Source organism: Oryx dammah, unplaced genomic scaffold, assembly GCF_014754425.2.
Source record: "Oryx dammah isolate SB20612 unplaced genomic scaffold, SCBI_Odam_1.1 HiC_scaffold_14, whole genome shotgun sequence".
Lineage (NCBI taxonomy): Eukaryota > Metazoa > Chordata > Mammalia > Artiodactyla > Bovidae > Oryx > Oryx dammah.
This window is the reverse complement of record NW_024070198.1, coordinates 8025672-8050545: the sequence shown is the minus strand read 5'-3', so window position 1 is coordinate 8050545 and position 24874 is coordinate 8025672. Positions and strand designations below refer to the sequence as shown.

Here is a 24874-nt window from a genome sequence, read left to right as displayed (position 1 = left end):
TGGAATTTCAGCAGATACTCTTAGGCTACACTGAGGAAGAATATACATTTTCTGGCTCTAGTTTTTTTTTTTTAATTATCATTATTTCTCTGAATAGCAATATAATATTTTCAGTTTAATAAGGGTTAAAATAATATATTGATAATTGTTTGCAAGAATACTCAGGGTCCTTTGAGGGATCCAACTTTCAATAGAATTTTTTAAAAGTTATTTTTTTGTTTCTCAAATTTTTCTAGGTTAAGTATAAACTTATCATTTCCACTGGAAAAGAAACTGGTTAGCTCTTTTTCCCCCCAATACAGCAGATGTCTGCTAGTCAACAACCCTCTGCAATTCATTTCTTTTTTTTTTTGCAGAGTGCCAAGAAGCAGCAGCCACATATCATTTTGGAGTCCTAAGAGTTGTGCCACCAGCCTCAGAGAGAGAAACAGACCTGGCATTTATTATTTTCACTGTAATTAAAAGGGCCTAGGCACTGGTCTCTCTTCAACATGCAGACTAGAAAGCTGATAGCCAGTGACTATGAAAGGAAGCAGCCTTTTAGTAGTTTCTCATTCCAGCCTTTCTGCACCCCCTCCATCCCAGAGAGTAATGTTTTAATTACACAAAATAAGTGTTATTCATTATGGGAAGGAAGAAAGTCAGTGCTAAGTCATGCATGTATCAGTTTCTATGCTCACAATTGCATCAACTTCCAGATCTCCAATTACGTGTTAAACTCCTTCCACACACACACTTCCTACCTGTTAGTTCTTCCCACCGTGGGGCACCTAGGAGCTACTGAAAAAATGACAGGTGAGTGAATGAGTGGGTAAATGGAATATGTGTAGGTCATGGGGGTGTTTGAGTTGTTAAGAACAAGCTCTTAACCAGACCTGGATTTAAGTCTGGACCCTGCCACTTTCTGGTTGTATGACCCTGGACAAGCAACTTATCTGCTCTGGGTCCTGGAAAATAATGGAAGTAGTAGGGTACCCTACATCACAGAGTTGTTGAATATACCATTATACTCAAGTAGCAAGGAAGGCAGAGTTCCTGAAGTATGGAAAAAGACAAGTCTCTGGTGAATCTTTAAAAAGGGAGAAAAGGGATCCTTACTAATTACCTTTAGAATAAATCATCAACTGATGCTATTACACTTGAGAGAGCAGTCAGAGTTGGAAACAGGCAACATCACTATGTGAAGTGAATATTCTCTGGCAGTTTTAAGGTGATGGTATCATGGCCCATGCTTATCAACAACTTAGGAAGTTCTCATTTTTGGAAAGATGTCACCAGAGTGATACACTTAGACTAACATGTTCTAAGGCATGCGAATCCCACAAGATGGTCTGCCAAAAATGGGATCCATGGCCCTCAAATTGGGAAGTGAGTCATTCTGCTGCTGCTGCTGCTAAGTCGCTTCAGTCATGTCCAACTCTGTGCAATCCCATAGACAGCAGCCCACCCTGGGATTCTCCAGGCAAGAACACTGGAGTGGGTTGCCATTTCCTTCTCCAATGCATGAAAGTAAAAAGTGAAAGTGAAGTCTCTCAGTCATGTCTGACCCTCAGCGACCCCATGGACTGCAGCCTTCCAGGCTCCTCCGTCCCAGCTCCTCTTTTGGAGGCTTTCAAAGCAAATTAGGTTAAGAACTATGATAAGTCCCACAGATAGACAAATTTTTAATTTTACTGAATTTGGTGTTAGCAAACTTATTTGACCATGGATCCCTTTTAAGAGTAACATCTACTGATAGTTTATAGAATTAGTGTTCTGCAGAACTGGCTTTGAGAAATACTTGTTTGGACATCATTTCTTAAAATGCTTTACCTGTCTCAGTGTTGCAGTTCCTATATGAGGAAAAAGAGATAGGGAGTCAATCTCATGGCTTAAAACTGACAATGAAAAATATTGACAAAATGAGTAATAAATTTTCCTCCACCATCCTTTTTCTTTTCTATTCACTCAAATTAGTTTTCTAGAACAGACTGTTACTTCCTTTCTTATGTATCTAAAGTCATAATCATATTCCATTAGACCAGTGGTTCTCAACTGGGGGCAATTTGCTCTCCCAGGCACAAAAAATTCTAGAGACATTTTTGGTTATGAAAATTACAAAACATTACATTCTGGAATGCACAGGACAGACCCCCACAACCAAGAATTATTGGCCAAAAATGTCACAAGTACTGAGGTTTAGAAACCTGCATCAGATCTTGAGTTATGGCCACGCATTCATTACCACAGTAAATATTTATTGAACATCAACTAAGTCCCAGGCACAGAAATAGGAGCTGAGGAGACAATAGAAAAAGAGCTCATGGAATTTATAGTTCAGTGAAGGAGACATGTATTAAGTAATCACACAGAAACATGTAAAATTATAATATTGATAAATGTTATAGAACCTTGCGTCCACATTTTCTAATCCAAAGGTAGAAATATAGTTTTAATTGTATGTGATTATGAGAACGATAAGTGAAAGCTATCTTATTTAAAGTTACAGGAAGTCAGCTCAAGCATAAGTGTTTTAAATATATTTTGAAACAGTGATCTTGTCTGGCATGTCCTACCTGGTTTAATATTATTGAATTCTTTCTCAATCATCTCTTCTGAGGTAGACAGCATTAGGTTTCTTACGTACAGAATTTTCACTGAGGACATTGTGTCTTCATCAACTTCTACTTCTGGTTCTGCCCAGTCTACTGCAATAGGATGTCCCCATAATTGAATTCTTCCTGTTGAGAAAGATCAGATATGATTAATTATATAGAAATTAGGACATCATCGCAGTTCATACTAAAATGGCCTTTTGAATTGAACCTTGAGATGTTGATTGAGCAAGAACACTAATATTAAAAGAGGTAATGGTTGATCTTAAAAGGTATTTCAAATAAGAGCTAGTTAGAAGCAAGTTCTGGGCTTCCCAGGTGGCGCTAGTGGTAAAGAAACCCTCCTGCCGATGCAGGAGACATGAGATGTGGGTTCAGTCCCCGGGCAAAAAGATAACCTGGAGGAGGGAATGGTAAGCCACTCCCATATTCTTGCCTGAAAAAACCCCATGCACAGGGGAGCCTGGCAGGTTACAGTCCAGAAGGTCACAAAGAGTCGGACACAACTTAGCAACTGAGCACGCACGCCCAGAAATGAGTTCTGAATGACAAGTGGCTTATTATAATGGTTGGGTATAAAGGGAACTTGAACATGATTTGAAGTGGAACAGGAAGGAGGCAGCAGAGGTCATGTTTGGATCTTAGAACAGTTCTCACAGGGCGAAGGTAGTCACTGAAGATGGCAAAAAGGGGAGAAAGGGAAAGAATGAGTTTAGGGCTCAGACATAGAGTCTGGCTTCATGAAGCATTAGAAAGGTCACTAGAATCTTTGTGATCAAGTACCACCAGAGAACTGTCCGAAAAAACGGTGCATGTGAAAGGTGTGTAGGGCTCAGGTACAGTCTCTGTCCCTTACACTCAGAGCTCTGCTCAACAGGATTCTCTCCTAGTTCTTTGCCAGAACATAGAAAAAGTTATTATGTTTCCAAATTAGGATAAAGAGCAACGGTAGAGTCTATGATGGGAAACTGAACTCATCTTAAAAAGGTAGCTGTTATCCTACATATATTTTTGTGTTTCTATAATTGTAATTAATTGAGTGTCTTGCACTCTACTATATGTTTCCCATATTCTGTCTCAAAGTGACTTCTCACAGTAACTCTGTGGGGAGGGGTATGACTTTCTCCGTTTTACAGAAAAGGGAATGGACTTTTGAGAGGATAGGTTGCCCAAGATCCACTTTACTTCTCCACTGCTCCCTTTTGCTTTTTATTACTCAATCTTGTACCCCTATACAGTGAAGATCCATGTTGAAGTGATAAGAGGAGGGTGAGGGTCAACTCAGTTTCTAAGTTTGATTGGAAATATGTTTATTTTTTATTAGTTTTGGAACAAGTTATATCCTGGAAGCAATAAAAAGTGTGAGAAAATAAAATCAGAAATCCTCAGTATTGGTAAGAGTTTAGTTGTTTAAGTATTGCATGTTTAAGGCAATTATTGTCGATCAAAATGTATCTTTTTATCCTTTAAAAAGCAGTCAATGCGTTCCCAAACAACGCATGTACACCTGTGGTGGATACATGTCAATCTATGCCAAAACCAATACAGAATTGTAAAGTAAAAATTAAAAATAAATTAATTAATTAAAAAAATAAAAATAAAAAGCAGTCAATGAAAGCACCTGTGGCATCGACATTCTAAAACCCAAACAAAAGACAGACGCAGCCTGATGAGTCAGCCGATCCAGGGGAGGCTGTTTCCTACTCTTCCAGTCCTTCCTTGCATCCTAGAGGACAGTTCTGTCCATCACTCTCTTTCCCCCCTCCCTTCCAATCCCCTTCTATACCTCCCTCCCTTTTCGTACCATTCCCTTCCTTTTCTATGCTTTACATAGACTTTGCTAAAGGTCTTACCCCAAGATCCCTAAGGTTCCCAAGAGACTCTGGTTTCTGTAGCTCAGTGGTTCTTAGTCTTGACCCCACAGTAGAAGAGCTTAAAAAAACATGGGTTCTACTGAATCTGCTGGACCAATCTCCTTTCTACCTGCAGGGATAGACTCTTCAATTTTCAGAATTTTTTGAGTCAACTGGTATCACCTTGGTAACTTGAAATGAGCCACAGTGGGAGTGTTACACTAAGGAAATCCCAAAATGCTACAACCGAGGCATTTGGTTTTCCCCTAGGAATAGCCTCATCTCTGATCCCGGGATCCTTCTTCCAAATTCTGACCTAAGTGGCCTAGTCTTTAGGATTTTGAAAAGCATCTCAGTTAATTCATCCAAAATTGAGAACACTATTCTAGCTCATTGACTTTTGCCTACCAAGACTGAGACCACATTAAGTCATTCACAAGCCTGAAGATGTGGAAAAGGTTAAAATGGATAGAAGTGAGAGGGGATGCAGGAAACAGCGATTTCCATAAACATCCCTGTGAAAGTCAGTATTGGAAAGTGATTTGTGAATGTGAACTTTGAAGTCAGACAGGTTCCATAATCAGATCAGTGATCTTGGCTAGGAAACAACCCTTCTAGCTTCACTTTCCTCATCTGTAAAATTGGGATAATAAATATACCTACTCATTAAGGTTGTTGTGAAGACAAAAAAAGATGATACATGGAAGGGAGCATTTTCACTTTTAAATGATAATTCAATAATGTACTTTCCTCTTGCTACTTTTTGGTCAATTTTGGAGATGTATAGTTTATAAAGAATATGCGTTCTTTGAGTCTAATGTAAATGGTGTCAAATTACAAATGATTTTTTTTTAGAGTCTCCCTTGTCCTTTAGAAGAAAACAATGTACATTGTAGATACTTAATAAATGTTTCTATCCTGAGTCATTCCCCAGGTTTTCCTATATCTCGCATGGGATTAAATGGCTAATATCATTTGACTTCTCTGGTGGCTCAGACGGTAAAGCATCTGTCTACAATGTGAGAGACCTGGGTTCGATCCCTGGGTTGGGAGGATTCCCTGGAGAAGGAAATGGCAACCCACTCCAGTACTCTTGCCTTGAAAATCCCATGGAGGGAGGAGCTTAGTGCAGGCTACTATCTATGGAGTCCCAAAGAGTCGGGCACGACTGGGCAACTTCACTTTCACTTTCATTAGTGGATGGATATAGCAATGGATCACAAAATTTGGTGCCACAATAGAATTAACCTTGAAAAAATATCAGTGCCTCAATGCTACTCTCTGCTTCCAGAGAATCTCTGATTAGTGATTGATTTGGATACTGGCATTGTTTAAAAACCTCCTCAAGGATTTCCCTGGTGACTCAGTGGTAAAGAATTCACCAACCAAAGCAGGGACACGGGTTTGATCCCTGGTCCAGGAAGATCCCACATACCACAGAACTAACCCTGTGTGCCACAGCTACTGACTGACCCAGCACTCAAGAGCCTGTGTTTTGCAACTACCGAAGCCGGCATGCCTGGAGCCCATGCTCTGCAACAGGAGAAACTACTGCAATGAGAAGCCCAGGCATCGCAACTGGAGAGTAGACCCCGCTCGCCACAACTGGAGAAGGCCCTCATGCAGCAATGAAAACCCAGCACAGCCATAAATAAAATACATAAATCTTAAAGCCTTAGGTGATTCAAATTTGTGGCCCACCTTGGACAATCCTTGATTTAAATGACCAAATCTCAAGCCTGAGGTCTCAGGGGCAGTTGCATCCTGGCAACTTGTTATAAATGCAAATGATCAGACCCCACACCAAACCTGGGGTCCCAAAGAGTCTGACACAACTTAGTAACTAAACAACAACAACAAACCACACCGGGCCTACTGAATCAGGAGCTCTGGGTGGTGGTGGGGCGGGGTGCCTCCAGCACTGTCCTTCAGTAAGCCCTCCAAGTGATTCTGATGGAGACTAACATGGAAAAAGCACTCTTGGAACTCTTTTTCAGAGCGTCCTTAGAATGCTTTGATAAACTCTGTGCTGGATGCATCATCTTTCGCTTCATATATGCCTCAGCAAAGATGCACTGTCAGGAGAGAGTTGCTACTGTTGATAAGGTAGGTAGGGGAGAGGAAGACTCAATACATCACTTCAGACCACAGTTTTCTGTCTCAAGTCTGGATCAGTTAAGGAAAAGCTTCTTGTGGTCCTTGCTTATCATGTTTCTGAAAGCTCTCCTTATCCTTTCAAACCAGGCTCTCCAGAGGATTGCTCATTGCTGAAATCCTGTTTTGCCATTTAACTGGTGAGGTCCAAATGGGTAATAGATTTTACTCTCAGGCTTGTGCAGAAATAAAACAGTTTGCTCTGACTGGCTTATTTGCTGCATCTTGTTAGTCTGCTGCTGAGGCACTCTGACTTAAATCCAACCTGACTGAAACTCCAACAGCTGAGGCCAATTAAAGGGTCAGGCAAGGAGGACAGCCTCAGATAATGAGGAAAAGAGAAACACCTGGAGAGAGTGGGGCTGCCTCCATGTTGCTGCTTCCTGGCCAGAGAATCATAGGGAAGAGTCAGGATCTTGGGTGGAAGCTGAACATAGAGCTCAAGAATTCTTGCAGCCTAGGTGCTCAGCCCTGACCCAACTAGTCGGCTCAACTCAGGTAAAGACAGAGGCTTTTTCTGTGACTCAGTGTGTGGTTTTCTTTGAAGAAAGGAAGCTGATGGGAAGTTTTAATTCCCCAGGAACACTGGTTGACTTCTGAAAACTCTCTCTCCTATTTTGGATTCTTTTCCACTGCCATTCTCCCGCTTCCCCTCCCAAATGATTGTATATATCTGTACAGGTAATAAAGGAGGAAAATAATTAGTGTGGCCTGAAACAGTATAAGGCTGGTTTCTTCACAAAGTGATGGCTAAGCTGGGCCTTAGAATCAGTGAGTCCAGAGAGGGGAAAGCGTAACTCATTCTAGTAGGAGATATAGCATTGGGAATAAAGGATACGAAATGAGCAAGGCGTTGTCTAGGACACTGAGTTTGTCCTGAGAAAAAGGAGGGGTTTTTTATCGGAAAACAGAATGTACAACGTATGTTTGAAAAGAACTGGAACCGTGAGTGAAAGGCCTTGAATGACAGGCTCAGAGGTTTACGGTTTATCTCATATGCAGCAACAAGACAGTTCAAATAATATTTTTTAATAATTTTTAACTAATAGTATTTTAAACTAATTTTTTCACTGAGTGACAACATTCAGCCTCTTAACAAAGAGAGGCTGAATTTCTGCTATGTAAAAGAACTTGTAGAAAGGATGATGGGATATTTTAGGAAAACTACTCTGGTGGTAAAGTTCAGGATGGAGTCACTTGAAGGTGTGACCCACTGAAGAGAAAGCAGAGCTGAGAGAATAATTAGGAGACCTTGATTAAAAAAAATAATCCAAGGTTGGGCATGTGTGTGTTAAGCCTACAATGATGGCCCAAGAACACGATGGAAATGAGGGGCTTTTCGATAACGGAATTGTTGGTGTTGAAGAGGACAGTAAAATATTAATTCTGGTCACTGAGAGGCTAGGTAAGCAGTGTGAGCAGATTTAGTGATTCTATGCCCCTGAGTCAGGCACGTTGATCACTGGGCTGTGAATTTATGTTCACTTCTTTTCTTTTGACTATTCACTTTTTAATGGATGCGTCCATGTTGAACCTATCCACCTCTCAGGACAAAACATTTTTCCTGTTAAATTTTAAATTTTGATTTCATCTTCCTAATCTTTGTAAAATTTCCCTTTACTGTGTTTTCTAATATTAATGTTGTTCAGTCACCCAGTTGTGTCCAACTCTTTGCGACCCCATGGACTGCATGTACAAATTTTATGAATATTACTTTAGATATAAAAATATCCACCTCAATAGACTCAGCAATTTTGGGGGCTAGCTCATATTTTTCACTTTAACCTGCCTTCATAGTATTAAAAAATATTCCTCAAGCTCAGAAGCCATATTTCAATTTTGAAAAATTTTAGAGGGCTAATCCTACTGGTATTTTTTAAGAATGTGTATAGGGCAGCATACATCTAGGTATTGTTGCTGTTTTGCTTTGTTTCAAATTAAGGTAGGTCTTCCATAGTGCTTAAGAGAAACATTGATTCCGTTGTGTTCAATCAGTTATTCTTGAAATCCTTATCATTTTAATGTTAATTCATTTCAATACCTTTGTGTAAGTTTTGGCGAATATTTAAAATAAGCACAAGACTTTCAATAATTTTTCCTAAGTTGATCTGACTGAGACAGTGTCTCGGTGGAACTTTCTGAACCTGGTTGTTGCCCAGACAGGACCTACCTTGTATTTATAGCACCTAACTAAGGTGTCCTTTTATGGAAAGCTATTATTTCTAATTTCTGAAATTACAAATTATTAGACGCTTGGTTCAATTCAGCTGCTCAGTTGTGTCCAACTCTTTGCGACCGCATGGACTGCAGCACGCCAGGCCTCCCTGTCCATCACCAACTCCAGGAGTTTACTCAAGCTCATGTCCATTGAGTTGGTGATGCTACTATGGAGTTATAACAAAAGTATGTCACCTAATTGTCATTGGGATAATGTTTCACTTGTATATTTATTATTTCTTCATTATGATGAATAATGTACCTTATTTCTAATAAGTCTGATAATGAAAATGATACATAAAGATAACTGTTGATTGATAAATTTAAGGAGATTCTTCAGTTTAAAGATTCAGTATGGGGTTGCTAGATTTCTCCTGTGCATGTGTATTGGATTTAAGGCACAGAGTGAATAGTGTTCAGAACCTAATCTGTGAAAACTCTAGGGAACAGAATTAACTGTGAGAATAGAAAGACAGAGAGTTTAAAATGTTGCATAATGAGAGATAAAGAGCAAAGAAACGGACTGCAGGGTTTTGCTCCCTTTGCTAAGGAGCACAGCAGCCTGAAGCAGGCAGGAAGGAGTGACGCCTCCTCTCTGAGGATGGTCCTAACCTGGGAGAAGCTTCCTCCGGGCCATGGCAGCTGCCCGGTGATTCTCATACTCCACGAAGGCAAAGCCGCGGTTTTTGGTTTTGTCTGCAGCACTTGGGTAGACGATGACATCCACGACTCCTTCGGTGACCTTTTTCATCTCTGATAAGATTTCTTCTCTCTTTTTGGTCTTTGGGATTCCCCCGACAAACAATCGGCAGTTGTCCACACTGGCACAAACCCCTAAGAGACGCCCATTTCTGCCAAAAGAGCAGGCGTTTTGATTGGTGAGAATCCTTGTGTGGTTAAGGTTTAAGACAGAAGTTGAGCATGTCTGGCCTTGGAACTTTTATGGTCTGTGGATGGGTGATGTTTGGCTACCTTTAGGGTTTAGATTGCTTTTGGAAGGGAACTGCTTTGGGGAAATTCTGCTTTAAAAAAAATTTTTTTTTTAATTGGAGTACTATTGCTTTATAATATTGTGTTCGTCTCTGCTGTACAACGAATCGAATTAGGTATATGTATACACATATCCCCTCCCTCTTGAACCTTCCACACACCCTTCCATGCCACCCTTCTCGGTCATCACAGAGCCTGGAGTTGAGCTCCCTGTGCTATATAGCAGCTTCCCATTGCTATCTTGAGAAAAAATTGAAGCTTAGTACCTGCTGTCTTTAGACTCATTGTTAATTCACTAGCTATTGCCAATCTTTAACCCTCCCAAATATTAATATATCACCAATCCTGAGGCCTTTACACCTGGCCTAACCTACACATGTAACTTGCCTGGCTTCCCTGAAGGTATCTGATGTTGCAACCCCTGGTGCTCCCTTTCTTTTCCAACCAAATAGAAGCTATTCTGACATCTCTATTCAAGATAGGCCATATACAGAACTGATTTTCACTTATTATCTTATTTGACTGACACAAGGAGAATGTGAGATGGGCAAAAGAGGTATTGTTTCCATTTTTCAGTTGAAGAACTTGAGACTCCAAGAAATGAAATGACTTGCTTACAATTTTGCAGGTTTTAAGATATAAAATTGGCCTTTGGGCTCAATTCAATCTCTGTTTCTCACACTGTACATGTTGCTTATTAGCAAGTTGATGGGTACGTTTGCCAAGAGGAGATCGGTTCAACTTTTCCAGGAGCATTTGGCAAAATGTATAAAAAAGAATCTTCGCTGTGGGAAACCTTTGGCTATATAATGGCCCTCTGGGGTGAGTATCCTTAGAAATAGAGATGAGCACTAGAATTTTGTGTAGTTATTCACTGCTACTATTTAAAATCTCTCCCAAATTGGAAATGAGCAAAACATTCCATCATAGAGGGCTGGTTTAATGTATCTCAGCTGAGATGACACTGATTCTAGGGCTGGATATATCCTCATTGTGTACTGTGGTGTGTTTGTCCTCCCTAGTTCTCACCCACTAAGTGCCAGCAGCCACCCATTAGGTCATCCAAGAAAGCCTCTTCACTATCTCATGTCCCTCAGGGGAGACAATACTGCTCCTGGCTGAGATGCACTGGTAAATAAAAGATGAGCATTCGTAACATAGAATGCTCTGTAGTCAATAAACACAGTAATATAGGAGAGTATTTGATAGTTGAAAATACCAGTTCAGTCTGTGCTGTTGGGTTAAAAAAAAAAAAAGACTATGAAATGAGTATATGAGAAAGCCACTTTGATTAAAACTGTATAGAAAGTCTAGAAAGACTATAAAAATTCAACATAGGGCAATGAAGAATGGTTTGAACTTTTATTACTTTTTTTTTGTGGCTGTTTTTGTGTGTTGTGTATTAGGCTATGTGACTTTTGTAATAACACAAAGTTATTAAAAATGGGTAAATTTCCCTTGACAGAAACCACTCGTTCATTAGGAATAAAAAGTGCTTAAGGGGGAGATTGGTCTTAATTCTTGCTTCTAGTGGTTCTCAGTTGTGTGACAGATGTTTGACCAGGGTCTATGCTTTGCTGAAGAATCAATACCTGCATATCAGACCTGTGACAGGTCTGTCTCTATTTGGTGAACATTGTCCTAGGAATGTGGTTTTTCTGGAGGGGTGAAAGGGTTGATAAAATGAGCTTTCAGTTTTTTTTTTTTAAACCTTTTGCTTCAAGATATTATTTATTTAGAAAATATATTATTGATCATTAAGGGGCTGGTCTTATCAGTTACCAGTAGGGGGAGCCTGGAGTCTCCATATCCTGTTTTCAGAGCTGTGTCGGTCAGGCAAACCACTCCAGTACTCTTGCCTGGAAAATCCCATGAACAGAGGAGCCTGCTGGGCTGCAGTCCATGGGGTCACAAAGAATCCAGCATGACTGAGCGACTAACACTTTCACTTTCCCAAGAATTGGAGATGAAAAACTATGTCTCAGAAGCTGAGGGCATGACTTTAATGTCGCCAGAAGCCAGGCATTTAGAAGATACTCAGTGGATATTTGATGAGGAGGAGGATGACATGACGACTGTGAGCCTTTTCCAGATAAGAAGTTTATCTATCTCCTGAGAGATAGTGGCCTTTATCCTACTCATTAAATTTAAAGTCACTCTGTGCCTTCACCTTGCTTCTGGCATCCAACCTGAACTTTGGAATTTTGGCCACCACTTTTCTCTTTCCAAATACTTTGTCATATTTCTCCTCTTCCGTCTCACCCTTCTCCTGTCATCACCATAACCATCAGCAGACATTTATAGAGCAGCTGACATGTCAGGCACTGACTTTTACATGCATTATCTCTTTTTTTTAATTATGCCCCCCATAAGGTACAGATACTGTTATTTCTATTTTAAAGATGAAGACATTGAAATTCACAGAGGAGAGTGTTATTTTTCAGTGGATTGTGTTTATTGTTCATACGCTATCTATTTTCAAAAAGTATTGATAGGCTCGAGTGTATAACAGCGGAGAAGGCAATGGCAGCCCACTCCACCACTCTTGCCTGGAAAATCCCATGGACGGAGGAGCCTGGTGGGCTGCAGTCCATGGGGTCGCACAGAGTCGGACACGACTGAAGCGATTTAGCAGCAGCAGCAGTGTGTAACAGAAGATCCAGCAAACACCACTGATTCTCTATACAGCCCATCCTATATCCATCTCAATTTAAAAGCTCTTTTGGCAATAATCCTTACTGTCAAGATATCCAGATACCATGAGAGATCAAGGAATGGAGAATCCTCTAATTCCTGAGAACATCTAACTAATATTAAAAGTATACTGGGATATAGCTTTTTATAGCCCTTTCTGAAACAATTTGGTATGTATTATTTCATGTGATGGATGCCCAGAATAACTCCGTGTGATCATATGATAGTATAACAAAGATGCTGAAAGAGGTCAAAGGATTTGCTCCAAAGAATCTGGATTCGACCTCAGATCTCCTGATATCTCATCCCCCGAAATTCTGCACATAGCAGAACTCTTTTGGATCCAGGGAGCCGTATGTTGGGGGAGCCTCCTTTATGTTTTTTCTAAGACTCTGTTCTAGAATCCAACCTTGAGACTGAGGGGCTGGCTAGACTACTGGCAGTTGCCAAGTCCAGTCAATCTCATTGTGGCTAAGGGGTTTAAGAAAAATGATCCAGCAGTTGACTGACTTACAGAATTACAGGGATAATGTGGAATTTATTTGGGGCCTGTAAGAAGTGAGAGAAAAATAATGGTAGGAACTCTACTGTCTTTGTACTCATCAAATTTCAGATTCCATCACTTTTCAGGTGTGACTCTGTTACAGGAAGGAATGTCTTCCTTCCTGTGAAAAACAGCAGCTCAGAATTAATGTTGCTAATATGTGACTTCTATCATTTATTGGCCTGTTACTATGTTCTGAATACTGGGCTAAACATTGAAAAATCTTGATAACTTCTCCATAATAAATCTATGAAATAGTATGATTATTATTCCCACTTTGTAGATGCAGAAATTGAGGCTTAGAGAGGTCAAGTCACCTTTTGACACTCAGCTGAAACCTGTCTGACCCCAAGCTATTCCTTTTTCACTTAGTACACTAATCTTTGCTCTGGGTGGTCCTGGGCTTCCTTAAGAAAGGGTTTATGGCAGTTCCCTCTAGTTTACGTTTTGGAACTCAAACATTTTCATGAAGTTTAGTCCTATTACCAATTTATTGATTGTATAGGGTCAGGTGTGTCCTGGAACCTTCTGCTAATTTCATGGCTTCAAATATTACCTTTATTTGGCTGACCCCCAGGTTTATACTCCAATCGTGACCATTCTCCTGACCCAAGTATCACACAGTCATCTCCTTATATCTCCCCTGGGACATGTAAGGTTCATCTCAGGTGTTGCCTGTCCCCAACATAGCACTTCATGTTTTCCTGCTATTCTCCCAGCCTGTTCCATTTCAATGACACTATCACATCCACAGAGACTTGAACCAAAATCTAATTTTCTTCTAAATCCAATACTTAGCCAGTCTTGTCTATTCAACCTCCAAAATATCCCCCACACCTGACTTTTTACCACCTACACCACTAACCAACCTCTTTGTCTAAACACCACCATTTCCTGCGTAGTTCTAGACACAGTGGCAACCTTGGAACTGATTTTACCTCTTTTAGTCCTTACTATGGCACTTAATAGCTGGAGGAATATTTTTTAAAAGTATGACTCTAGTTAAACTCATCTGTGATTTCCCCTTTTATTAGACTAAAATCCAGATTCTTAAAGATGAAATATGACTCTCCAACTAACTGTATTGTCCTCAACCCTCCTCTCCTTACTCTGTTCTGAATATTGGCTTTTTTTCTGTTCTCTAAAACATCACTATTACTGTCATTTTGAGACCTTTTTCACTTATTGTTCTTTCTTTCTCTGCAATGATCTTCCTCTAGGTCTGACTATCATGGTGGATTCTTTTCATTCAAGTCTCAGATTAAATTTTGCTTCCCAGAAGAGTATTTTCTTAAATACATCAAATTAGAACAGCAACCTCTTCACACAGCTTTATCCCATTTCCTGGTTTTATTTTTTCCAACTCTTTTGAATACATCCAATTGCTTACTATGACTGGAGGAAAGTGTTCCTTGATACTTCTAATGGTTTGAACAGTGACCAGCACATATTTATGAAATAGATAAATGAATGAATTTTGTTTCTTTGAATAGTTTACAGAACTTAGTCTGGCACCTTATATAGTATTGACTAAAAAAATGTTTCATTAAACTGATTTCCAAGGAAAAGAACTAACATATTTTTTTCCCTGATTTTGGCTATCTTTTGCATATACTAAAATACAGATAGACTTGATAGAAGAATAGATAAAGGTACATTGATTCAACTTTTAATCTAGAAGAGATAGATCTTACCTGATTTCATAATTATTAAGTTGCTTGATTGCATTCTTGGCTTCCTGTTTATTTGAGAATGTTACAAATGCGTAGCCTCTATTGTTGCCATTAAAATCCATCATCATTCTCATTTCATAAATTTTACCAATCTACAAGTAATGAAAAGAGAGAATTCATATTTAAACACACATACACAAGCCACTCCAGTATTCTTGCCTGGAGAATCCCATAGACAGAGGAGCCTGGCAGGCTGCAGTCCATGGGGTCACAGAGTCAGACACAACCTAGCACCTGAACAACAGCATATGGATGCAACAAGAGTTGGACAAGACTTAGTGCACTGCCTCTCACACATACACACAATGTTCTGTGAAGTCTGCCTCTACCACATTTGGTGTTTGCGTCTCATATGAATGGTTCACATGTTTTCATGCTGGGCTCAAATTTGTCTTCTGACTCACTGGCAAAGTCAAGATAATAAAGAAAACGTGTGCAAGTGGCATTTCAGCCTGAGTTGCCAGAATATGTATATTTTTGACAGAGCAATTGACCTTTCATCACACAATTTTCTGGGGATTTATACACCATTTTAGGGACCAGAAAACACATTTGTCATCAGAAGTACAATTTTTCAATAGATTTGTCCTTATTCTCTACATTGACCTCTGAGGTCTCCATAGTTTTGTCTTTACTTGGTTGTACTCTACCCTTAGTGTTTAAAAACCAAAACTAGGAACACTCCGGAGAAGGCAATGGCACCCCACTCCAGTACTCTTGCTTGGAAAATTCCATGGATGGAGCAGCCTGGTGGGCTGCAGTCCATGGCGTCACTAAGAGTCAGACACGACTGAGCGACTTTACTTTCACTTTTCACTTTCATGCATTGGAGAAGGAAATGGCCACCCACTCCAGTGTTCTTGCCTGGAGGATCCCAGGGACGGGGGAGCCTGGTGGGCTGCCGTCTATGGGGTCGCACAGAGTTGGACACGACTGAAGTGACTCAGCAGCAGCAGCAGGAATACTCATGTGGAACACTGCTAAACTGACTTATTTGCTGTCTTTCTCCCCACCATGATACAAAGGAGAACAGAGCAGGTGTATTCCAGAGGATGGTCTGGGAAGCCCTGTTTTCTCCATCTGTAGGAGGAAGGCAAATGCTAGTGTTAATGCAACTGATCTGGGGCCAGACCTCCATGGCCACAGGGCGCTGCCTCTGTCCCTCAGTGCAACTCCTGCGTCACCTCTATGCTACTCTCTCCTGCTTCCCCAACTATTCTTCATAATCCAGACACAGTCGTTCATTATTGCTGGCTGCGGTAAGAAGGATGGCCGACACAGATGTGAGGGACACGTGTGAGAAGAGGCATTATTCAGCAAATGTTATTGCAATGGTGGCTTCCCCTCAGCTCAGCCCCACCCCATACCACCCCAGGTATTTGGTGATGGACACCTGTTTCTCCTGGGCTCATTAGAAAAAAATTCAAGCATGTTTCATTTCTGCAGTTCAGGTGGCTTTGGCACCAATTTTCACGTTCAGTATATAAGATTCTTACAGGATGAAGTCCTCATAATTTGTTCTTGTGCCAATTGATGTTGTTTGTATAAAATTAAAAGTTCTGAAACAGGCTGAATTGCACACATACAAACACACACATAGCTGATTTTGGCATTAGGAAAAGAAATAGCTAAACTCTCACTTTCACTAAATTTTCTAGGAATGTGATTGTTTTAAACACCTACTTGGTAAATTATCAAGAATGTCAATTTTGCATTTTCAATTTAGCTTTGGGTTCAGTAGCAAAATGTAATTTAGAGTTAAAACTGAGGAAATTTATTCCTCAGTTATGCAATAACTTTGAAAAACCATGTTATTAATCTTGCTCTCACATTCAAATTTTTAGAAAGAAATTTTTTCTTTCTGGATCAATATATACAGGTGCATAGTTTAGCAGTGACAAACATACACATTTTTTTTAATGTGACAATCTTACACTTTATAAAACCATAGTAACATTTCATGTTGAAGCAACATCTTATTTTAGACAGGTTGTTGTAGTGTTATTCTAGACTGACAGATATGTTGAGTTTGCAGGAGGATGGCTTTGCTAGTGGAGATGGAGGATTGAAATACAGATTTAAAAGTCATCAGCAAAGGTAGTTTCAGCTGTGAGTAATAGAGCAGAGAGAATTCAAGGCATTGATAATTAGAGGCAAATCACTAATAGCTAGGAAGGTTTTAACTTTGTCCATGATTGAGGAGTGGCAATTGGAAGAGCAACCGTCACTGACCAAGAAAAATGAGGGTGAAAGCGAGGTGAAGAAAATATATCTTTTTCCTTAAAAGATTAAAAAAAATCATCTTCAGACTCACTTTTTCACATAGTGGAATAAGCTCATCTTCAAAAAGGTCTCGGGGGAGTTTTCCAATAAAAATTTCACAACCCCTTTCTGGGGGTGCAGCATCCCAACCAGGTGGGGGACCACCGTATTTTCTTTGTCCATTTTCCTGCGAATTCCATATGGAGTATAGGAGGGAGAAAAAAGCAATACAATCTTTAGTTTGAGTTCCTTGAGCATTTTCAAAATCATTTCTTAGTAAGGAAGATGCTTATTGACAAGTAATAGTAGTAGACTGGTCAGATAAAAATTGAAGTCTCTTCAATGTGGGTTTTAACACCATGTTCTTTGCTTCAGGGACTTGCTTCAGATAAGCACAGTGAAAACTTATAAAGTGCTGGACAAATATAAGGGGTCATTATTATTTTTTGATTGCCATTCAAACTCACCAATGCCTGATCATCAAAGAATCTGACCCTGATTTGAATCTGGGGTTCTAATTTAATGTTGAAGTCTATGAGGGTTCTGGACCTGGACCATTTGGCTCTGGGATCCACTAGCTGTGGGACTTTGGACAAATGTCTTGACTTCTCAGATCCTGAGTGTTTTTCATCTACAAAGTGGAGACATAATCAGCTTTTGATTAAAGGAGATAATGTATCAGATGTGCACGGCACAGGTCTTGGCATGTAATATATATTCAATAGTTACTAATCCTCTTCTTGCCTGCCTAGATTGAGGTGGTTTCATAAGCAAGGCAATGTGAACCCCTAATTAGAAATATCATGAAGGTTAGCATTGGAACTGGCTAATTTGAGGGGTCCCCAGTGAGCGACTTAAATCTGTCTTTGAAGTTGACAAGACTGGTGAGAGGTGTTCACTGATGTTGGATCTTTGTGGGGAACCAATGCTGTTCTCAGCCCAAATATAATTAGCTTCTATTTTTTCCTTTGTCATAAAAAGACCTTTGGTAAATTCAGTGTCTTTTTTTTTTTAATTGGAATATAATTGCTTTACAAAGTTGTGTTAGTTTCTGCTATACAACAGTGTGAATCAGCTATATAATGCCCTTTTCAGGGAGGAGTAACGTGGGGTTTTCTGCCAGTGCTGTCTTTATTTTTCTGAAAGTTAATGACCTAAAAATAACTTCAGGGGCCCCAAAGTGAAAGATAGGCCTAATCCACCACTACTGAGCTGACAGTTCATTTGCTAGAGAGGGATAAATTTACTTTTCACTTAGCCATAGCCAGAGCTCTTTGTTATTATACTTTATTGTGATTTTTGGAGAAAGGAAAATTTAAGGAACCAAATGTCCATATTCATTACTAACTTCTTGCCTGGAGAATCCCAGGGACGGGGGAACCTGGTGGGCTGCCGTCTTTGGGGTTGCACAGAGTCAGACATGACTGAAGCGACTTAGCAGCAGCAGCAGCTACCATGATTACTTAAAATTTTTTTATACCATAAAATGATACGTGATGTTGGAAAAAACATGGTAATGTATAAAGTAAAACAGAAAAATTTCTCAGGATGTCACCCTATCTGTTTGTAGAAGCAGTTGTTGTTGTCTGCCTTTCCAAATACTTTTCTTTGTATATTTCTAAAAGACATATTTTAGTTATTCAAGGACATTGTTTTACACGGTAGTTGTTTGTTAAAAGTCAAAGTAAAGCAGTTTCTAGTTTCACTGTTAAATCTTTGTGAATACTAACTTGAGACTTTCTCAATTATTTTGTAATTGATGATACAAAAGCTTTTTTGGATTATGGTATTTAAATAGTGTCTTTAATTGTAATCATGTTTAAAATTCCTAATAATTTAATCATGTTGCTTTAAATTAAAAAGATGTCATATGGATGTTTTACCTTGCCTTGATTACTTTTTGCTTCAAACAAGTAGGTGCTTCTCATTTTACTAAACATGGAAATATTTGCCTCAAGAGTTCTTGTATTTTTTTTCCTTCCCCTATATTCTTTTAGGGTTATTCATTAAAAAAGCTTTCACTGAGAAATCAGAAATGAAATATATTATATTTATAGGAAAAAATTTAAGAATTCAATGAGCTATGTCTCAACCAAGAATTTCCTAAAAAATGAATTTGATATTTTTGGAGACATATTTAAGATTTTATTTACTTAACAAATATCTATATAGTGCTTACTACATACCAGTCTCTCTTCTAATTCTCAAACAGTATTATAGGTTATGGACTATGACTATCCTGATTTTACAGAAGACATTGAAGCCCACAAAAGATTAAATAATTTGCCAAGATCCTGTGGTTGGGAAGTGGGGAAGTCAGAATTTAAAGCCAGGCAGTCTGGTGTCAGAGTCTATCAGCTTAATTTCTACTATATTTTGCTTTGTTATATGAAAACCTAGTCACTTATGACAGATTCATACATTCAGTTACTTATTTACGAAAAAAATACTGTCATGCCATTAAATTGAAGACTCTCTGTTGCTTTTAAAATCATTCCAACTTCCAATCATTTTACTACACAAATTTTAGAAAGAACATATCTCACACCTACTTCTTACAGAGAGAAATATTTCTATTGCCCATTCTATAGCCCTCCTCCTAGGACTGATTATTACCATTGAATTGATGCAGATCCCTCTGAGGCCATTTCTATGTATCATAAGTATCTGGAGATATACTTCCCAATGGATTATTGGAATAAATTTAGTATAAACTTGGCAATATTTATATCTTCAACCTAAGGAAACAAAGTTTCATTGCATAATAGTGAAGTGGCTATTCCAGAATTTCTCATTTGACAAGTTTTGATAGCTTGAAAATAAATAGGCAACCAGCAGATTGATCTTTAGAATTTCCTCCTCAAGTTTCTTGCTATTGCTAAAAATGTCACCAAACTGTTTTGTGCATATCATATATTTAGAATTCATGTGATTATGAGCCAAAATGATTTATCAGGAGAGATTATTAATTCTGTTGTTTCTGTAACACCAAGAGTATTTCGGGGAATCACCAAGAATCTGACTGGTGCAGAGATGCCATGAAGCTCAGATACTGGGGGAGATTTGTCCTATGAACAACCCACTGGGCTCAGAATGCACCAGTTAGTGGAGGTCCAGGCCAGTTTAAGACAGGCTCTGGGCATTAGTCATGGGGTTAGAATAGCTGTCCGCTACTTGGACAGTTGGAAGCTGAATTGCTGGTATTTTAGGCACCATGTTTATAGTTGAGGAGTTTAAAATAGACAAAGCACAGTTAGAGCTGCTCCTCCCTCTCCTGGCTGATGTCCTTCTTATGGGGTGCATTCTTCCAGCAGCATACATGTATAAATAGTCAAAGATAAAAAATATAGGTTTTTGTTTTCTATGAGAGAATGTTCATTAAACTCTGGGAGCTTTCATTTTTCCATTCAAAGATGTGAATGTCACATATAAAAGGTGGAAATCTTCAACTATATAAATTTCAAAATTAAAGAGCTAATTCTAACTATAAATCCAGTGGTTTTAATTTAGATACTGAATACTGAGCTTACCCATAACTCGGTTATATGTTAAGAGTATTTGGAAGTCCCTTCTGCCACAGATATTTTAAGCCCTTTCATGAAGGAACTACAGAATCTTTAAGAAATTTTATATACCATCTTCTTCACCCTGGTTAAAACCACCCAACCTTTAATACATGATTCTGAGCAATAAATCTTAACTTGAAGGACAAGCAGATTGAGTTAATTTGGGCCACCTGGCATCTGATCTTTGACTACATCTGAGAAATCTGGGCAAAACTACCTTTTTCCTATAAGAGTTAAAAATGCCCAGATACTTGCCTTTCTAGTGTCCCTTGTAGCTGCGATAGTTCTGGTTATAATAAAGTTAAGTTGGGTTCTGGTGCAGAAACTGTCATGGTGCTAACATTAGCATTGACGGTGGATATGTCTCATTACCATTCCAGATTTGTGCATGGTTCTTGGTTTCATTTCTAAGAGTTTACCCTTTTTGAAATTATTTTGTTTTAATATTATTATTTATTTTTTAAATTGAAACAGTTGATTTCTGATGTGTTATTAATAGTTTCAGGTGTATAGCAAAGTGATTCCATTATATGTGTATATATATTTATATATATATTTTTGTAAAAGCTTACATCTTTTTTACTCTTGAATCTAGTTCTCTAAATCCAAAATTTCTAGAAACCAGTAAACTTTTAATAAACTGCTTTTCTGCTTAATCAGCCAGGGTTTACCTCTAATATTTGCCCATAATAGTAACAGCAACTGAAAAAACAACAGCTAACCCTGAGTCAGGATCTGTGCAAATGCTTTCCATGTATTAATTAATTTAACCTTCTCAACAGACATATGAGGATATTATTACTACTTTCATTTTGTGGGTAAGAAATTCAAGGCACAGAATGTGTCCAAAGACATACAAACAGTAAGTGACAAAGACAAAATTTGAGTCCTGAGTCCATACTTGTAGTTTTAGCATTATTTTTCTTTTTGGTTTTTTAAAATATAAATTTATTTATTTTAATTGGAGGCTAATTACTTTACAATATTGTATTGGTTTTGCCATACATCAACATGAATCCACCACGGGTATACGAATATTTTTCTTTTTTAAAAATATTAACCTAATATGTTCATTTTAGAGAGGATGAAGCTGAATCCAGAGATATGTGACTTCCATAAGTTTGCATTGGTTTAATTTATTGCAGAAAATATAGACTAAAGTTCTCTGGTTCTCAATCTGGTGGACTTGGCATATGAACTGTTCAGAGTTCGTGATGACCTTTCTTCTCAGGCTTAGCAGTCTCACAGTTTTGCGTGTTGTGTGCCACACTCACTTTCAGCCTCATCAAACATGGATGGCAGATGGTTGGTTGTCTTGCTAAATGAACCCATTCATAAACTAGAAGGACGTTAATTAATGAACCTTCATTCAGTCTATTTTCCTGAGTAGTAATTTCAACTCCTTTAACTGGTTCTTTGGAAATTTTATATTCCAAATCTGTGATCATCTTTGTGGTTCCTTCCCTTTGGTCCTTTGTTTTTTTCTTGCCAAGAGGGAAGAAACTGTGTATGTTTCCTTACTAAACTGCTTTCAGATGTTCTCTAACCCATTTTCCAATTGACTATGTTTGTATCTATTTCTATTTCCATTCTCTTAAGTGCTGGACAATCTCCCCGAGTTTGGTGGCATTTCTAGCCTTCACAGGCATGCCAGTCACCAGTGTCATACCAAGAACCATGGTTCTCTGGCTAAACTCCTGTGGTCTGTCCTCACGGTTGACGCCTACACATGGAGAACAGCTCTAGGGGCTGTGTCTCTGGGAGTTCATACATTACTATCGTGTTTTCCTAGTTGCTGATTTGTGAAACTGAATAAAGGTCTTTACTAGACCTTATTGTTATTACCCTCCACCTGTAAAACACCTATACCTCAACATGTGATAGGGTTCAAGGCAAATCTTAGGGGCCTTAAATAAGAGGTACCAAAAGAATCTCCTTAGTTGTGATTTTCCCTTTGATCTGCTAAGGCTATTATTGTTGTGGGGGACAGCAGACAGTGCTATAAGGAATGTTTATTTTGTTAATTCTGTATGAAAGCTAACCGCCTGTTTTGTGTATTATTTGTTTACCCACACATTTTAAGATCAGTGACTTCAAATTGGTAAAATCTACTTTAGGCTGAGAATTTTTCCAAGGCAGAATTTATCTAACTTATATATGTTGGAAGTTGGCATTACCCTTGTTAGGTATTTTTTTTTTTTTTTTACAATCTTTGCAAGGCATACACAATATGAATGCCAGATATTTTTCTTAAAATAGAAAAATAACAATTGTAGTATAAAACTGAATAAGTGGGATGTTGGAATTTGTAGAAACATGGTACTATAGTTAGTAACAAACAGGAAAAGCCAGAGCATGGCTATAATACATGAATATAAATTTAGTTTATTATCATACAGCCCAGAGTTTCTCAAAATATCATATGTGAGGTGATATTAGGTAGTCTATTCTTTTCTTTTCTTTTTTTTTTTTGATATTAGGTAGTTTATAGTCAATGTTTTATTTTAATAGTTATGCATTTATTTTATTGCATATTAGGAATGTAAGACTTTTCCCATTTATATAAGTTAGGAAAAGTCTACTTTTAATACTAAACAGTATTTCTGTTCAAATTTTTAAATAAATTTCTAAATGTTGTTGGTGGTATGTGTTTATGGCAAAAATCACACAGATGCAAATAGATTTTGGCTTTTGAAAATTTATCTCTTTGTTTCAGTCTTCAAAGGGCTCTCACATTTGATCTTTAAAAAATGTATGGTTTGTCTGTAGAAACAACTGTTAGCAAATTATGAATCATGTTCTTGATGTATCATTTTGGAAGAGTGACTGTTGAAATCCTATCACCTATGAAGAGTTCTGATTTCAAGTTGTTAGTTGTCTTATGAAGGCAGAACTAATTTGTTATCAAATGATGACTTTAATGATATCTTCTAATATTTCCCCTTTATTTTTAAGGTTTATGTGTGACAGCCACCCTTTAGGATTTCAGTATCTCAGTAGTGGAAGTATTTAAAAGCAAACAGGTTTTAAAATAACTTGTGTTTTGTAAAGCTTCCTAGACATTTTTGGCTAATTCATGTGAACATGAAATTCAAGAATATTCTTATACAAATTTAGAAATCAAAAAAATATATTTTTTGGAGTGTGTATGTGTGTTTCTGCATAAGAGAACAAGTGAAATGCCAATTCACTTCTAAGACATTCTATTTACATTTGCCCTGAGGTTCACTAATGTGGACTGCAAAGCATATATTATCATGAGACCAGGATTTACTGTGTTCATGTTCACTTCCGGCTCTGGGTATGTGTCTTGTCTCACTGCTCCAACCTGCATGAAACTATAAATTATAGCTAAGAAATAGCTAGATGAAAGCTTTGGTGATTCCTTTATCTGTTTTGGGCTTTTATCATTTTGGAATGTGTAATTTATTCAATAGGTCCATCCAACGTTTTATTATAGATACAATTCGCCCTTTTGCATTGACTAACTGATAGTAGCCGGAGATCTGGTTAAATGACATAAAGATATTCACATGCAGATTTGACTTTTAAAAGGTCAAATAAATAAAAAAGATTTGTTTGGGTTAATTGTTCTATCCTTTTCTAGTTCAACATGTGCCGAGGAGAATTCCGAGTGCACTTGTTCTCTTAGCATGTGAGAAGTTTTGTATAGCAATTATTCTTACCACACCCAGAAGGATTTTTGACAAGCTAAGGGACTCCCTGGTGGCTCAGACAGTAAAGCTTCTGTCTACAATGTGGTAGACCCGGGTTCAAGCCCTGGGTTGGGAAGATCCCCTGGAGAAGGAAATGGCAATACATTCCAGTACTATTGCCTGGGGTCGCAAAGAGTCAGGCACGACTGAACGACTTCACTTTCACTTTAAGGGACTCAGCAAGGCACTAAATCTTTCCTCAGGAAATTCTTCATTTAAAAGGGAAAAAGATTAATGAGGTGATTGCAGAGGTCTTGGGAGGGTGTTAGGATGCTAGTGAAATGGAGTCTGACTTTTGCCATATTTAAGCGTGGAAACATATTCATAGCATGTGTTTTGAGTGAATTAATAGGATCCTTAAAGGAAATATAGGGATTTTTAAAATCCAATTGCATATCCACTTGACACTTCGCCCATTAATTATTCAATACTTAATGACTTTCTTTGCATTGATTCACTGTCTTAAACTTATGCAAAAAAGAAAGTATCATTCTCTTAAGTGGAGTATAATTTCCCACAAATGGAAGGTCATTATTTAAACAACACAAAAG

At 38.3% G+C, this 24874-nt stretch overlaps 1 protein-coding gene across 2 annotated transcripts in view; it reads right to left on the bottom strand.

Moving 5' to 3' along the window:
* The window catches only part of A1CF (APOBEC1 complementation factor), a 56886-nt gene that overhangs the window by 22417 nt on the left and 9595 nt on the right, over positions 1 to 24874 (bottom strand). For both annotated transcript variants that reach the window (XM_040254681.1, XM_040254680.1), the window contains exons 2-5: positions 17094 to 17228; positions 14741 to 14871; positions 9431 to 9669; positions 2556 to 2720 (exon numbers count right to left, since the gene is read on the bottom strand). In XM_040254681.1, coding sequence (XP_040110615.1) covers positions 2556 to 2720; positions 9431 to 9669; positions 14741 to 14871; positions 17094 to 17228 — 670 coding nt within the window. The remainder of the gene's footprint in view (positions 1 to 2555; positions 2721 to 9430; positions 9670 to 14740; positions 14872 to 17093; positions 17229 to 24874) is intronic.